At 38.2% G+C, this 13,979-nt stretch overlaps 1 protein-coding gene across 2 annotated transcripts in view; it reads left to right on the top strand.

The window, feature by feature from the left end:
* ZDHHC2 (zinc finger DHHC-type palmitoyltransferase 2) overlaps positions 1-9,795 on the top strand; it is a 35,850-nt gene extending 26,055 nt beyond the window's left edge. Inside the window, exons 9-13 of one of the 2 annotated variants that reach the window (XM_042052927.1) lie at positions 1,251-1,377; positions 1,547-1,639; positions 2,704-2,813; positions 3,258-3,335; positions 6,160-9,795. In XM_042052927.1, the coding sequence (XP_041908861.1) occupies positions 1,251-1,377; positions 1,547-1,639; positions 2,704-2,813; positions 3,258-3,298 (371 nt within the window). In that variant the 3' untranslated portion in view covers positions 3,299-3,335; positions 6,160-9,795. The remainder of the gene's footprint in view (positions 1-1,250; positions 1,378-1,546; positions 1,640-2,703; positions 2,814-3,257; positions 3,336-6,159) is intronic. The other variant, XM_042052928.1, reaches the window with a different exon arrangement.
* Positions 9,796-13,979: the final 4,184 nt, after the last annotated feature.

Here is a 13,979-nt window from a genome sequence, read left to right as displayed (position 1 = left end):
TTTGAACAATTTTTTACTGGTATTAGTTTCTATCTAGTAAAGTAAAGTTTTATTAAAGTAAAAGTAAAGAAAAGTTTTATTAAAGATGCTTATTTGAATGGAAATAAATTAGTGTTCTGTTTACAAACTCATAATTTTAGTGCAAAAAAATTTTTCAGAGGGATCCATAATATATTACACTTCTAATTCAACATTTCATGTTTTCAAAACAAATGGAATCCCATACTGGTAATATAACATGTTTCCTGCATACTTAAGTTACTCAGGAAGATCTGGGTGTCACTTCCCATTTTACTTTGGGAAATTGCTCAATAAATGAAGCCTTAAAAATGCAATTTTGGTAATGAAGCCATGATAGCTTTAAGTGTGACTGTGCTTAAATCATCCTTGGAGTTCTTTTCCTAGCCTAACATGGGCATCTAAAAGGGTGCCCCCGTTTTCCCTTCCCCTTCTTTAAAACCCATTGTAAGTAATGCATACTGCATGTGGAAGATCATTTCCAGCAGTTCATAGCTAAGGTTTGACTGCAGAAGGACAGTCTCAGCATGGTTCTGACATGGTTTGTGGGAGCTGTGCTGTCAGGACATCAGGACACAGCTTGCCTGCTGTGTATAGCCAGTTAGGGCAATTAAATGGCTATCAGTCACTTGGTGGAAAGTGAATGAATATTGTGCTTCAGGCACTTTGCAACACTTGAAGCTATATTTAGCTCTCTTTTCCAGAAATTTAGGTTGGATGTCCAGGGGGAATAATCTGGGTCTACGAGCAAAGACATTTCTTTATGCAGTGGTAAAAACACATAGTATTTTCATACCCCAGGGTGTTAAAAGCTAGTCTTACTACTAAAGTGGGTTAACTTTTTCTTCTTTCCCATTACTTTTTCTGGAATAAACCCTTTGTTTAGGTTTTTCTTTATTGAGCACACTCTGTGGTATAGTCACGTGCTGAAATCTTCATATAAACATACCATGCCTTCTTGAAAAGTGAGTTCCTCACTATTCTTGCCTTGATGAGGGAGGAGAGTAAAGGAGACTTGCACCCTTCCTCAGCCACTGGGCTTGCTCCATATGCACAGTGCCTGTGTAGCACTGACTTTGGCTTCTAAGAGTGCACTCACTCTCTCTCAGTCGTTTGGGTGGTACAGCCTTTCCTCTTGGATAACGGTACCTGCAGGGCAATTGCCTAAATGCTGGTGGGAGACTGAAACATGCAAACTTGCAAAGAGGTCTAAATAATCTTTTTCTTTTCAGAGGTATTCAGAGCTCCCATATTTCGTCACAGAACAGATAAGAATGGCTTTAGCTTGGGCTTCAGCAAAAACCTAAGGCAGGTGTTTGGTGATGAGAAGAAATACTGGTTGCTGCCTGTGTTTTCAAGGTATACTGTTCCTAATGCTTCATTTGTTTAAACTGTTGAATAATCAGGATCCAGAGAGTTTTGGGGGATGATTCGTTTTTTGAAATAAGATGTAATAATACTTTAATAAAAAAAGTTCTTCAAAGTTGAGAGTTTTTTGTATGTATGACACTAATTCTGGATTTTTCAGTTTAGGGGATGGTTGCTCCTTTCCAACTTGCCTTGTTAGTCAGGATCCTGAGCAAGCTTCCACACCTGGTGGACTTAATTCATCATCCAAAAAGTAATCTGCTTTTTGTTACTCATTTCAAATAGTTGATTTTATTTTTCCTGTGCACACATAAACAAAATGATGTATAATATACTTAAAAGTGGTAGGGAAATGAAGAGTATCCTTTTAATAAATCCAAGTCTGATTTTAAACAGTTAAGCTGTAAATCAGGTAATCCTCAGATTTATATATAAATTTATGGAAATGAGATGGGGTGGGTTTTTCTCCCGATGTGCTTTGTCTCAGTTCAGTGGCATCCCAGGAACTGAATTTTCCACACCTGCCTAACAATCAGTATCAGCAGCGTTCTGTTCTGCATACGTCGGAGATGGTTAGTCAGTCTGCCTGCGATACAAATGCATTACCTTGCATGGCTTTTGGGGGACCCCTGCTTCTTCTTGTCTGGTGAAACCTGCTTCCTATAAGGGAATCCCTAATGGCACCTGTACCAGAGCACAGGAAGCTGAATATTCAGTGTTCTTTCTGCTGATAATAGAACATATTTTATTAATTCTTATCCTTAATGGACATGACATCTTTAAAGTGTGAAAAGTATGCATATGCTCCTTTAAATAAAGTCATACTGCATCTTTTTCGAAACATTTATGTAATTAAAAATGTGATAAGTATAGTAGACTTGAATGTGTGGCTAAGAAATGATAATGGAATCATACTGATGATCTTTTGTTCATAAAAGACATACGATATTTCAGCTAGCTGCTTACTGATGTTTTATCTTACCCCAGCATTCCATAGCTTACGTTAGGAAAGAGATTCTGGAGATGTTCTCTCCACTGTGTATCATGTCAAGAGTGCATTTGGAGCTGAAGTACATCTATTAATACACAATAGCTGTCAAATTAAAAATCCGTATGCTAGGGAGTTGCTTTTTAGATTGTGCTTGCATTTGTGACAACTACAGTGTAATGTATGGAATGATGAAAAAGTAGTGATTCATCAGACAAGACGCAAGGTGAGGTAAGGAAATTACTGCGTATGACAAACTGTTTGTAATGTGTGGTAAGATGATGAAAAATTACTGCAGTTCAGTAATGTTCTTTTTATTGGCACTACAGTGAGAACCATCTGTTTCCTGCAAAGCCGTTGCGTGATTCCCAGAGCCACCTACTTACGGATACACCATCTTGGTCAGAAACTACTGCAAAGGCTGAAAAGGGCAAAGTTGGTAAGGAGTTGACTTATGCTGCAATGATTTATGTTGTATAAACTAGTTTTGGAGGATATAGTGTAACAATGACCATGGTCACGTGGTTGGTATTCATGAACCAAAATTCATGAAGCTTATTTTAAATACATGCTTGTAGGAAGTTCCATGTATCAAGCTGCTGTGCCTTTCCCAAACCTGACCAAGGGATACTGAGAACACTGAAACCAGTAGGTGCTAATTATTTTTTTAAGCTAGGCTTGATAGCACTTTTGACAACAAATTGCTTATAAAAGAAGTAACACCTATTTGCAGCTAGTGAAAAGCTGTGTAATAGACACAGGACAGGAATAGACTTGGTAATAGTGTAGTGACATTAAAATGATTGTTAATTCAAGGTTGTATTATTTGCTGAAATTGACATGAGACCTTTTCCTGTGGGAATACTATTTTTTGTCTTTTAAGGTATGAGCAATCCTGCATTAACCATGGAAAATGAAACCTAATTTCCCTTAAAAGAAACATCTGAATATGTAAGGAAAGGTATGGTAATATTCTCGGTACTTAATATTTTATTCACTGATTCCTTACCATTGAAGAATGCACAAAAGAAAACTACTAAAACACTTCCTGGTTTTGTTCCTTCAGTTAATTTTTTTACCACGTGTTGTAGCAAGCACATGAATTCATAGTTTTAAACTAAACCTCCTATTTCTTGATGTGTCATGTTTGTAAATTAGTTTGATCTTTATACTCATTTAGGTAATAGTCCAATATATTATTATTATTGTTATTTTATTATTCCCTTTCTTTTGAAAGATACTGAGATTGTGAGTATTCAAGCTGTTCAGCCGATATTTGTAGTGCTAAGTTTGAAAATTAGGCTGGTTCTTAATACTGAATGCAAAGGTCGTAGCTTTGTCTGCTAAAACAGATGAAAGTCTATCAAATGATGAAGCAAAAAGGATTTAGTCTAATATATAAGCTATCAGTGTCTTGCTCTGAGTTGGGTACTGAACTGCATCCTGTTTAATAGTAAAAATGTGCTGCCTGCTGAAGGCAAAAGGTGCCCATATGACTTCCTGAGCATTTAATTACCTGTTGTCAAAAACAGCTGAGATTTTCTTGATCTCTTGCATTAATATCTTGCAACACAGATTTCTCAAAAAGTTGTTTGAGAAGCAGCTAGTAAATTCTGTTAGGTACATAGCAGGAGTTGACCTTTACCCTGGGTTGTGGAGAATGAACACAATCATCATATTTACTCTAGTACTTGAATATTGCTAACTCCACCAAAGCTTACAGAATTAAACTATTTCATATTCAAAACTGTATAAAAATTTTGACTCCAACCCTAAGAATATCTGCATACCAAGTAATTGGTATGGAGGAGTTGTTCCAGCAAGGTCATTTTTTCTCTGCTGTTGGAAGCACCTTTTCAGTCATCCCAAAAAAGTGTCTCAAGTGGATGTCCTTCATTTATGTGTGATACGACTCTTGGACATGCTGTCGTAGCTGTGAGGTTGCTCATGGTCCCTCATGGAGGAAGTGAAAGGCATGGAAAGTCATCAGGGAACTGCAGTGATTGTTACTAGACCCATTAGGAATGGTACTGCACTGTCAAGGCAGATTGTAAAACTAGCAGGTGTGCAGATACCAACAGATGGGCCCATAGCTTGTACCAAAAAGTTCCCAAAAGTTCAGTTTGGTTCACAAAAGAAATTTAAAAACCTCTTGGCCCTTATATTCTGGTTTTGTGTTCAGTGATGAAGACACAGTTCCAGATATAGGTACATCTGCAAACTTGATGGTATGAAGTGTAAGAGGTGTTGAAAATGTGGGTGTCAGATGAACAGAGTTAAGAGATGAGCGAAGGCAACTCAGACGGTGTCTTCAATTCTCACTGCTCTGTGTATGTTATTTTAATAGAATATAAACCCCTCATTTCTAACCCTTTGTTCAAAATGTAAAATGCTGCATTTCTGCCTTGTTTAATCCATCAGTTCTTTCAACAAAACAACAGCTTCTGGAAAAGACTAAATTACTTACCTTCAGTTAGTTTAATATCTTACATGTCATCACTAATCAAGCATAAAACATTGGAGACAGACTTTAAAGCAACAGATTTTTGGATTGTTACAGAAATATCATTAATTGCAACTTACTAATACTTTTTTACTTAAGCAATAGTTTTTAAATTTTAATCTTTCTTTGAAGAGTGTGTACATTGTATTGGAACTCTGTCATTCAGATTGCTCTGATTACCAGACATGGTCTGTGACTGTTTTAAAGATGTTAAAAGTGGGTGGGTTTTCCCAGCTGTTTAGCTTGATAAACATCTTGTGGTCTTTTTAAGTTGATTTTTTTCTTTTAGTCCAGTCTGAGAAAGATTTGTGTTTGCAGTGTGATTACTTCACTCCCTGGGGGTTGGGGGCTTTGTTTGGTGTTGTTTTTTCTTTTTGTAAGCCTCCATTTTGAAATATGGCTTTTTAAAGAGAGATTACTTTCAGAGGCGGTTATGTTCCAAAAAGTAGGAGCCACAGGAAGGGGCTCCTGGAAGTTGGTTTTGCCTCAGATGGAGTCATGCACTTTCAGAAGGGTAGTAAGGACTGGTAATTCTTTGGCATGAGCATAAGCACCAGATTGGTTGTACCCTTAGATCTGAGATATTTCTTTGTGGCAGTTAAAACTTTCTGGAGAATTAACAAAAAAGATAGATTACTGTCTACATATATGTGACATACTGGAATGGGGGCTGGAATAAGAGCCCTTATACAAAAACTTCTTTTAGCTACTTTGCATTTAACTTCATTTCTTTATTGACAGTATTTGAGTTATATTTATTCCTAGGGATTGAATAGAATACTTTTAATAGAGCTGCTGAGGTCGCCACAACAAAACCATGTAATTTCATCTTAGATATGAAAAATACAGCCTGCAGTCCCTGCCAATGTGTTAGAATTTGAATTTCTGTCCCAATGAAAGATCTGTTCAATATCCTGTATCCTATAATCCTTCATATTTCAGCAGAGGACAAATTACTGAAAGTGCCAGATGTGGTTTACACTAATGAAATAGAGAATTATTTTTTAATTATGTTGGTACCTGGAAGTATTTTAAAAATAGCTCATGTCATTTTATAAACTGGTGGCCTGCTTGCTGTGTAGTCAGTACTTATCACTGTCATCCTGAAGTAGATTAATAACATAACTGTGAACAGTCTTAACTGGGTTCCTCTTCAGGGTGGAAGTTTTATTCTGCTGTTGGTCACCTTCCCCTTCAAGTTGATGAGATGTGTTACAATAACATAATTTTTAAGTATTCTTTGATTATAATACTGTGTTTTGTGATTAATGTTCTGTTCCAGTTTAAGAACAAGCTGTTGTTGGAAGGAAGATGCATTCTTCCAAATATCAGCCCTGTTGGCCAGCTGCTCCTGTCTGCTCCTCTATGGATGTGCTCAGAAAACAAACTGACAGATGATTAGCTGTCTCCATGTCACTGCTTGAAACACGAAACTAAACATACTACTTCTGAACCATATAAAGGATGTTTCAACTTAAAATTACTGGGTTTGAATGGTGAAGGATGACTGAGTACTAGAAAGTAGAAAAAAAGAAGAGTCTGTGTTTACAATTGTAAAAATTCAATGGCTGGTTTTACTTTGATATTCAGCACAAGAAAAATGTGATCTCCTTACTATAAGTTCATGTTCTTGGCTTGGTTTTGAAAATTCACCTTTTAATTGAAGTTATTGCAAGTAGTTGACTTTAAAATCAGATTTTTGCACTACTGGCTTTATGGATTGGGAGAACAGCCAGTGTTGATTAGGAATAGTTTAGTGGCTTGGTGGACTGTATTTTCTTTTGAGCCCTTGATAAGCAATTTTTGAAGATAAGAAGACCTAAGTGAAGTGTCTGACTGTTTTTGGACCATTTTTTGGAAAACATTATTGTAAGAGCTCTGTTTTCCCTCAGATATGTACTTCCAATAGTTTGAAAAGTTGCTGAGAGGGAAAAAAATCCTTTGGTTAATTGAATGCTACAGTGGGTCACTGCTCAGTGATGCGATAAAAAGCCTGTGTTCAGATGGGTAATACGTAAACTAAACGTATGGGGATTTTGATGGGAGCTGCACAGAATAGTCCTATGAAATGGGAATTTTATTGTCCCATTTGGAGCTCTTAACCCCTTTGGGAAGCAAATGTTGGCCCTGAACTTTGATCTAAAAGGCTTTTTACCAACTGTGTTAGTTACTGAGGGCCACTTACTAATTTCTTATTAATTGATATTTGTCTCAGATTTCTTTTTTCACTTTTTCTTCAAGACACTGTCTTTCTTATTGCATAACTTAATGAATACCATATACAGTCAAGGAGACTTACTGTTATAGTTTGTGATATTTGCATTTACAGGACAATGGACTTTTGATTGCAATACCAAAAAGCCAAGCTGCTGTACATAGGAAATCCCATTCAATTAAGTTAGGACCTGGCAGCTTTCTTAGGATTAGAGTTTACTTACCAGAATAAAAGAGGCATTTTTGGCTCTTGAAGTCAAGGAAGTTCCAGCAACACAAATCTAATTGTCTTGTGCCTTTTGTGTATACACTACATTTATGGTATCAGTGTTTACATTTAAATGCAAATTTCTATTCTGAAAACAACTTTAGGAGGAATTTAGTTATGCTTTCTAGGGGGCTAGATAAAAAGAGTAGTCAAAAAAAAAAAGTGAAAACCTCTCAGACTATGCTGAATTCAGTTGAAAAAGTGCTTCTGTTGTCAAACCTGAGTTATTTAGTAGTTTGGTTTACAGTGTAAAGATGCCGGTCATTTGTTCAGGAAACTGGCAGCAGGACTAAATGATATAATTCTGAAAGCTGAAGATGCTATAATTAACTTTTCTGCCAGCAGGTAACTTTAAAATTTGTCCTTCTTGGGTGTGCAACTTTAGTTCTTGCTGGTGTAGCAAAATGTGGCTTTGTTTTTTCCTCTAGTAAGGGAAAATGTATTTATTTTATTTTTTTTAAATCTCAAAATTTTACCAGCCTGAAAACATCTGTTTATTGCCAGAAGTGCCAGAGTGTGGATCCCTTGATGTAGGACACCTTTTTTAAACTAGCATGAAGGTAGCATACAGTTTACATGATGCCTGCAGAGATCTAGTTACCAAAAGATTTTTTGCAGCTCTTTATTCAGTGTTGTTCTGTCAGCTTACCTCATATTCGTGTTTGTTTAAAGGCGAACTTGTCAAGGGATAAGGGGGAGAGGGAAAATATATTTTTTAACACTTCAGGTTCTCTATCTGTAGAGTCTTGTTTTTTATGCAGTTAGTCACAGGGTGGTTTGTCATGGAGCATGCATTTAAAAATACTGAGTAGAAAGTTGAAATTCAGCTTCAGTGTATCTTGCTCCATATTTTTATGTAAAGACAAAAGATTTCTTCCCCAGCAAAATACGTCATGGAAATGGATCTCTCTAATACAGATGTCAGCCTCTCTGTGTCCAGGGCTCTGAGATCTCTCAGTAAGGCTGGGGATTAGTGTAGAGAAATGACAGAGAGAAGGGATCAAAAAATGCCTGACATCTCCATGTCTCAGAAGTCACACTTGGAAAGCACAATAGCCCTAAATAATCTGCAGCTTTGCTGCAGCCAGAGGCTGTCCCCCTCACAGAAAACTGATGGAGGCATGGGAAACAGACACTGATGAAGGGAGGAGAAAGGGAAAGAAAGGATGCTCGCTCAGAGGTAAACATTGAGCAGGTCTGAGCCAGAGAGCTGTAGCTGCATCTGCTCCCTGGATGGGCATGAGCTGTGTCTCCATGAAGAGCACTGTCAAGCAGGCTTTGAGGGTTCCTGGCAGTTCTCACTGTGTAGAGTATGGACAAAAGTGAGCTAATCATGCTCCAAAGTATAATTTCTGATGGTATGACTATATTCTTGGCTTTAAACTCTCTAATACTTTCTATAACAAAGTGAAAATTCTCTTTTTGACATACTGACCATTGTCAGTGTTACAATGCATGCAGGAGAATTTGTGAAGAAGTCAGGGTAGCAAGGATGCAATGTTGTTTGTCTGCTTACACTGATTCTCCTGTCCTTTATATTCTTGCTAGGCACTTTACTACAGCCTTTTGTGTAATTTCTGTATTTTTTTTAACGAGTGCTTTTTACCTACTGTACAGTTACTAACCTACTTTTTTGCCAAAAAGAAAATACTATCCCTGATCTTTGTCTAGAGGTATGACTGCTTTTCAAGCTTTAGTGGAAACTGGACGAGTTCTGCAGACTCCTCAGAAGGGCCTGAGTCCCAAATGACAAGAGTTAAATTTATTTTGTATATATGTAAACATTCATATTAACCATAGCTCCCTACATGTGCAACAAGTTTCTTCTATTTGTTGGTTAGAACAAACCCAAAACATCACCAGAAATAGTACACACATACTCTGTGTCAGTTGATACACCAGTGATGGAGTGCTCAGTCTTCACAGAGAACTATTTTTGTTAAGAAAATGGAACACAATCTTGGTGAGCAGTTAAGATGTTAAGACACAGCTGCTGTTAGGCACTTTAATTCTTTAACTGGAGAGAAAAAACCACCGTCCAGTTTAGGTTACAGACTGAAAGTTCTTTAGTAGACTATGACTGGGCAGGTAATGAATGAAACAGAATCACAGAGTGGCTAAGTTTGGAAGGGACTACCACTGGGGTTATCTGGTCCCTGCTCGAACAGGGTCATCCTAGAGCACATTGCACAGTATTAAATGGTTATTGAGTATCTCTTGTGAGGGACACTCCAGAAAGGAAACAAGTTTGTTTTAGTGCATGGAATGCTGTAGCTGGTTTTCATCATTATTTGGACTGAGAGTTCTTCCCCTGATTCAGTTGACTGGTGTGTGGAGGGGTGGGGGGAAATATATTTCTACATAAATTTAGTGTATAACTTTGCCAGTTGTTAATGTATTGCTCACATAAATAAATGCTTCATGTTCAGCATGTCATGTACGTGGTAGTCATTGACACACTACCATCAGTTTTACTAGTGGTGTACCTGAAGAGCAGAACATCTCTACTAGGGCTTCATTAACACCATAGTTGCTGTAAATGTCCCCCCTCATCCCTTCAGCAGAGTCTTGGACTTTTATAGGTGTATTTCCCTTCTCCAGGGTGCACCTCACAACACACTGACACTGAAAGAGGTTGAGAAGGAACCAATTCTTCTATCATCATTCATGGGCAAAACATTCCATGCTTTTATGCTGGCAGAGCAGACAGAGCTGCACTCCTTTGAGTACTGTTGATGGTCAAAAAGGTGGAATTTTGTCCCCCAAAAAAGGGGTGGGTGGGCAGTGTGTCTTAAACCCCCTATACTTTATAGAAGTGAGAAGGTGCCAGAAAGGTAGTTACTAACCAGTATTGTCACCCACAGCAGCTTTGCTTCATGAGGGCTCTCCACTCCCTGCCGTGCCAGATTCTCCAGAGCTGCCTGACTTTCCCCTTCCTAAGAGTCTTTCGGAAAGTGGTGGATCCACCTCCAGTGCAGAGAGGAGCAAGACTGTCTGCTCAGGGACTTCTAAAACTGCCAAAGTTACATAAAGATGAAAGCAGCTTTTACCTGTTCCAGTTCAGACATAACCTGCACTATATGGTCCAAGCTCATCCTGTTTTTAAAACCCTTCCATAAATATTGGTATTGAACCATACACAAACATCCTCATCCAAAACAAGATTAAAAAAAGAATGGGCTGCTAGGCAGTGGGGGTGGTGGGATGTCTCTATTGCTACTTCACTTCCATCTAGCAGCTGCTGATCAGTGACCTTGTAGTAGGATGGGAAAAGCAGCAGCCTTCTGGGATGAAACTGAGCAAGTGACATCTAACATAACCTATGGAAAGCCTTCCCTATTCCCTCAGCAGTTTTTTAATTGTTCCCTCTTTAAATTTTTCACCATCTTTCTTTCTCTCTTCCCTTCCAGAGAATTCCAGATTAAAACTGTTTAATGTGAAACGTACAATCAGCACTTACGTTCTCTTTATTCTTCTCCCTCCCAAAGTTGATTCTAGATAGGTAATTCCTTCATTTCTCCAAGTTGTCACTCATCACTGAAATACAGTAACTCAGTCATCCTGAAATCCAGTATTTGAGGCATTGATCACACCCTTCATCCTAGATCAGTGTAATCTCAAGCAGATGGTCCCAATAGTTTGAGTGCAGCAGTTGAAAGAGTGTGCCATGAGCCATCTCCCCTTTCTCCCCCTCTGCATGCTCACAGTTTAACTGATTGGCATAACTGGAACACACCCAACACTTCCTGACAGTCATCACTTTATGAAGTCACTTTCCTTTTTTTTTTTTTTTCTGAAAATAGAAGAATTCTTAGTTCACTTAAGAAAGAGCTCCTGTTATAAAGGCAAAAATAGACAACACACACAAACTGTTACAGCCTGAACAACAGGAACTTGTTCCCAGTTATTTTCTCCATCACATCAAGAGAGTTAACTGGCTGGTATTTCGAACAGATAGAACAGTAAAAATCAGTAGCTTCGTATGAAACGCTATCATAGATACTACAGCTACTCTGCAGAGCATGCAGAGGGACAGGAATGAAGGAAACAAGGTGCTTGCCAAGCTCAGCTACTATATGATGAAAAGTAAAGAAAGGGTATTGCCAATGCAACCCCAGCTCTGCTTTGCTGCCCTACAAAAGATAAAGCACATTTTCTGTAATGCAGCTTAAAAAAGTTCATCTGTTGCAAACTTCTACCTGATACACAGAGACGGGAAAAGGCTTCCCATCCCCTTTCTCCAGCTCTCCCTCACATTATCCAACACAGTTAACTGAGGCAAGCGTCTTACGAGCACAGGATAGAGCACACTTGGGCAAGACAATTCTGCTTCAACAGAGGCAGAAAATATCTCATCTGTGCTGGCAGAAGGACACCACCAGCCTCTGCAGAAATCAGATCATCACAGTTGGCATCAATGGGCAGATTTATTCCCAACCCAAGACTGCTAAAATAATGCAGGAGAATCATCCTCATTTCACTACCTGTGAGGGTGGTGCAAGAGGGAAACAAACACCAAATAAGCACCCTCATTCAAGAGGGAAATAAAACAATCTCCCATGAACCAACTAAGGTGTACTAAACATCAGATGTACCAGAAAAATAACTTCATGGTAGGAATAGAAAAGTACACAGAGAGAACTGATTTTACTCTATGTAAAAATTGGGATTTATTCCTTTTGAGATTTTGTTCAAACTCAACAATTTAGACAAATACCCACAATTCTACTGGAGGCTTTTGGCTTTCTTTGCCATCACTGACAGGGTGGTGTTAAATAAAAATCTTGGGAAGTCTGTTTTATTTAAAATTTCAGTTAATTATTTTACAGGTTAATAAACTGCAATGAACCCACACCACCCTAAATCTTTGACATGTGAATATTAAATTTCCAGGGAAGTTCTAAAAACTGCTTCAGTACAGAAGTGTTTTCTTTCAATGCACGTTAAAGTGAGTTATTAGTTAATTCAAGGTTGAAAAACCAATTGGGAGTTTAAAACAGAACTTCTTTATGTCCAGTTTGTTTTCACATTCCTAATCTGATCTTCCTCCACCAAGGATAACTCTTCCTTATTCCAGACTTTGCTAGGCATCTAGGGACCTGGGATTCCTAAGGGCAGGTCCCCAAGAGTAAAAACCAAAGCAAAGAAGGCATTGAGTACACCTTGGCCTTTTCCATGTCCTTTATAAGTACGTCTCCTGCCCCCATTTAGCAGTAGTGTTACATTGCTCCTGATGTCCCTGTACAAGCTTTTCTTGTCCCTCACTGAAATCAACTTCAGATGGACCTTCTTTTTTTAAACCAACCCTTGCACAGACTTCACTTCAGACAATTTCACATGTCCTGCTTCTACCTTCCTGTGTTTTGAGTTGAATCAGAAGCACCTTGTTCAAGACTGCAGGCTTCCTTCTACTTTCCTTGGATTTTCTGAATAAGGGAATGAACCATTCTTGAGCATGGAGTAACCAGTCAGATAAGGTAAGAGAAATTTCTTGGATGTCAGAGGTTACAGGTCATCAACAAATTCTTATGGGAGAAAGCCTTAAATACTCTCAATGTGTTCCAGACCTATTTTCCTCCACCTCAAGGATGCTTCTTGCCTATTTTCAATGAGGAAAGGAACTAAATACTTAAAATAAAAATTATATACATTAAAAAAAATAGTGACAGAGAACATAAGGTTCCTGGAACACTCATCTGACTCCAGAAGCCAAAAATACAAGTGGATTAAAAATAGAAAGATCAAATATAACAGGTTTTGATACTGCATTTCTTCTGACAAACTACTCAACAACTCTGTATTTTAAATGGACTGGGAGAAGCAGAGGCTAGAAAGAGAATTCTTGTCTCTGAACAAAAAGGTACATGCCTAGACAGCTGGAACTGTGCCTGCAGATTAATTTTTGCAAAAGCAATTAAAGCTGGCCACTTTGGAAACAGATTTCAGGCTCTGAAGTTTACACATAATGGCCCTACACATAAGAAATTACTTCTTTCATAATCTCTACAATTCACAATTTAAATCACTCCTTAATGGAAACTAAACCTAATTTTGCCAAGGAAATGAATGATGCACAGATGTCTCCCAAGCTGCAATCAACTCTCAACATACCACAGTGATCAGACCAAGAGTTCTCTCACAGAATAAAGCATAATCTGTTTCATGCTGACCAGTGGCTTTTGAGAAAAGCTTTTGTTACTGGAAGAAAAGAGTAGAATTCTTTGAAGTCAAATACTGGTCTAGAGGAACAAACTGGTCTAGTGGGAAGGTGTCCCTGTCCATGGCAGGGGGGTTGGAGCTAGATGATCTTTAAGGTTCCTTCCAACCCAAACCATTCTATGATTCTATGACAGGAAGCAAAGAAAAGAAAAACACAGCACAGTATACGGGATGTTCAGCAGTCACTTCAAAAGCACATCCCCATCGGCACTGGAACTTTTACTGTAGGCACACATTCAGAAGGCTCTAAAAACTTCCTTTGATCCTCGATTAAAAAGTTACTTCAAAACGAAAACCCATTAAAGTCCTTCGAAGAGTCATTCTGCTCAAGTTAACGAGATTGCTGCATCCACATGCTTTAGGCAAAGCTACTACTTTAAAGCAAATGCATCAAACTTCAG

This window comes from Corvus kubaryi, unplaced genomic scaffold, assembly GCF_017639235.1.
Source record: "Corvus kubaryi isolate FWS band 111438036 unplaced genomic scaffold, C.kubaryi_AGA036_p1.0 split1-131, whole genome shotgun sequence".
In the NCBI taxonomy this organism is placed as follows: Eukaryota; Metazoa; Chordata; class Aves; order Passeriformes; family Corvidae; genus Corvus; species Corvus kubaryi.
The sequence above is the reverse complement of the archived record's forward strand: the minus strand, read 5'-3'. Positions and strand labels throughout refer to the sequence as shown.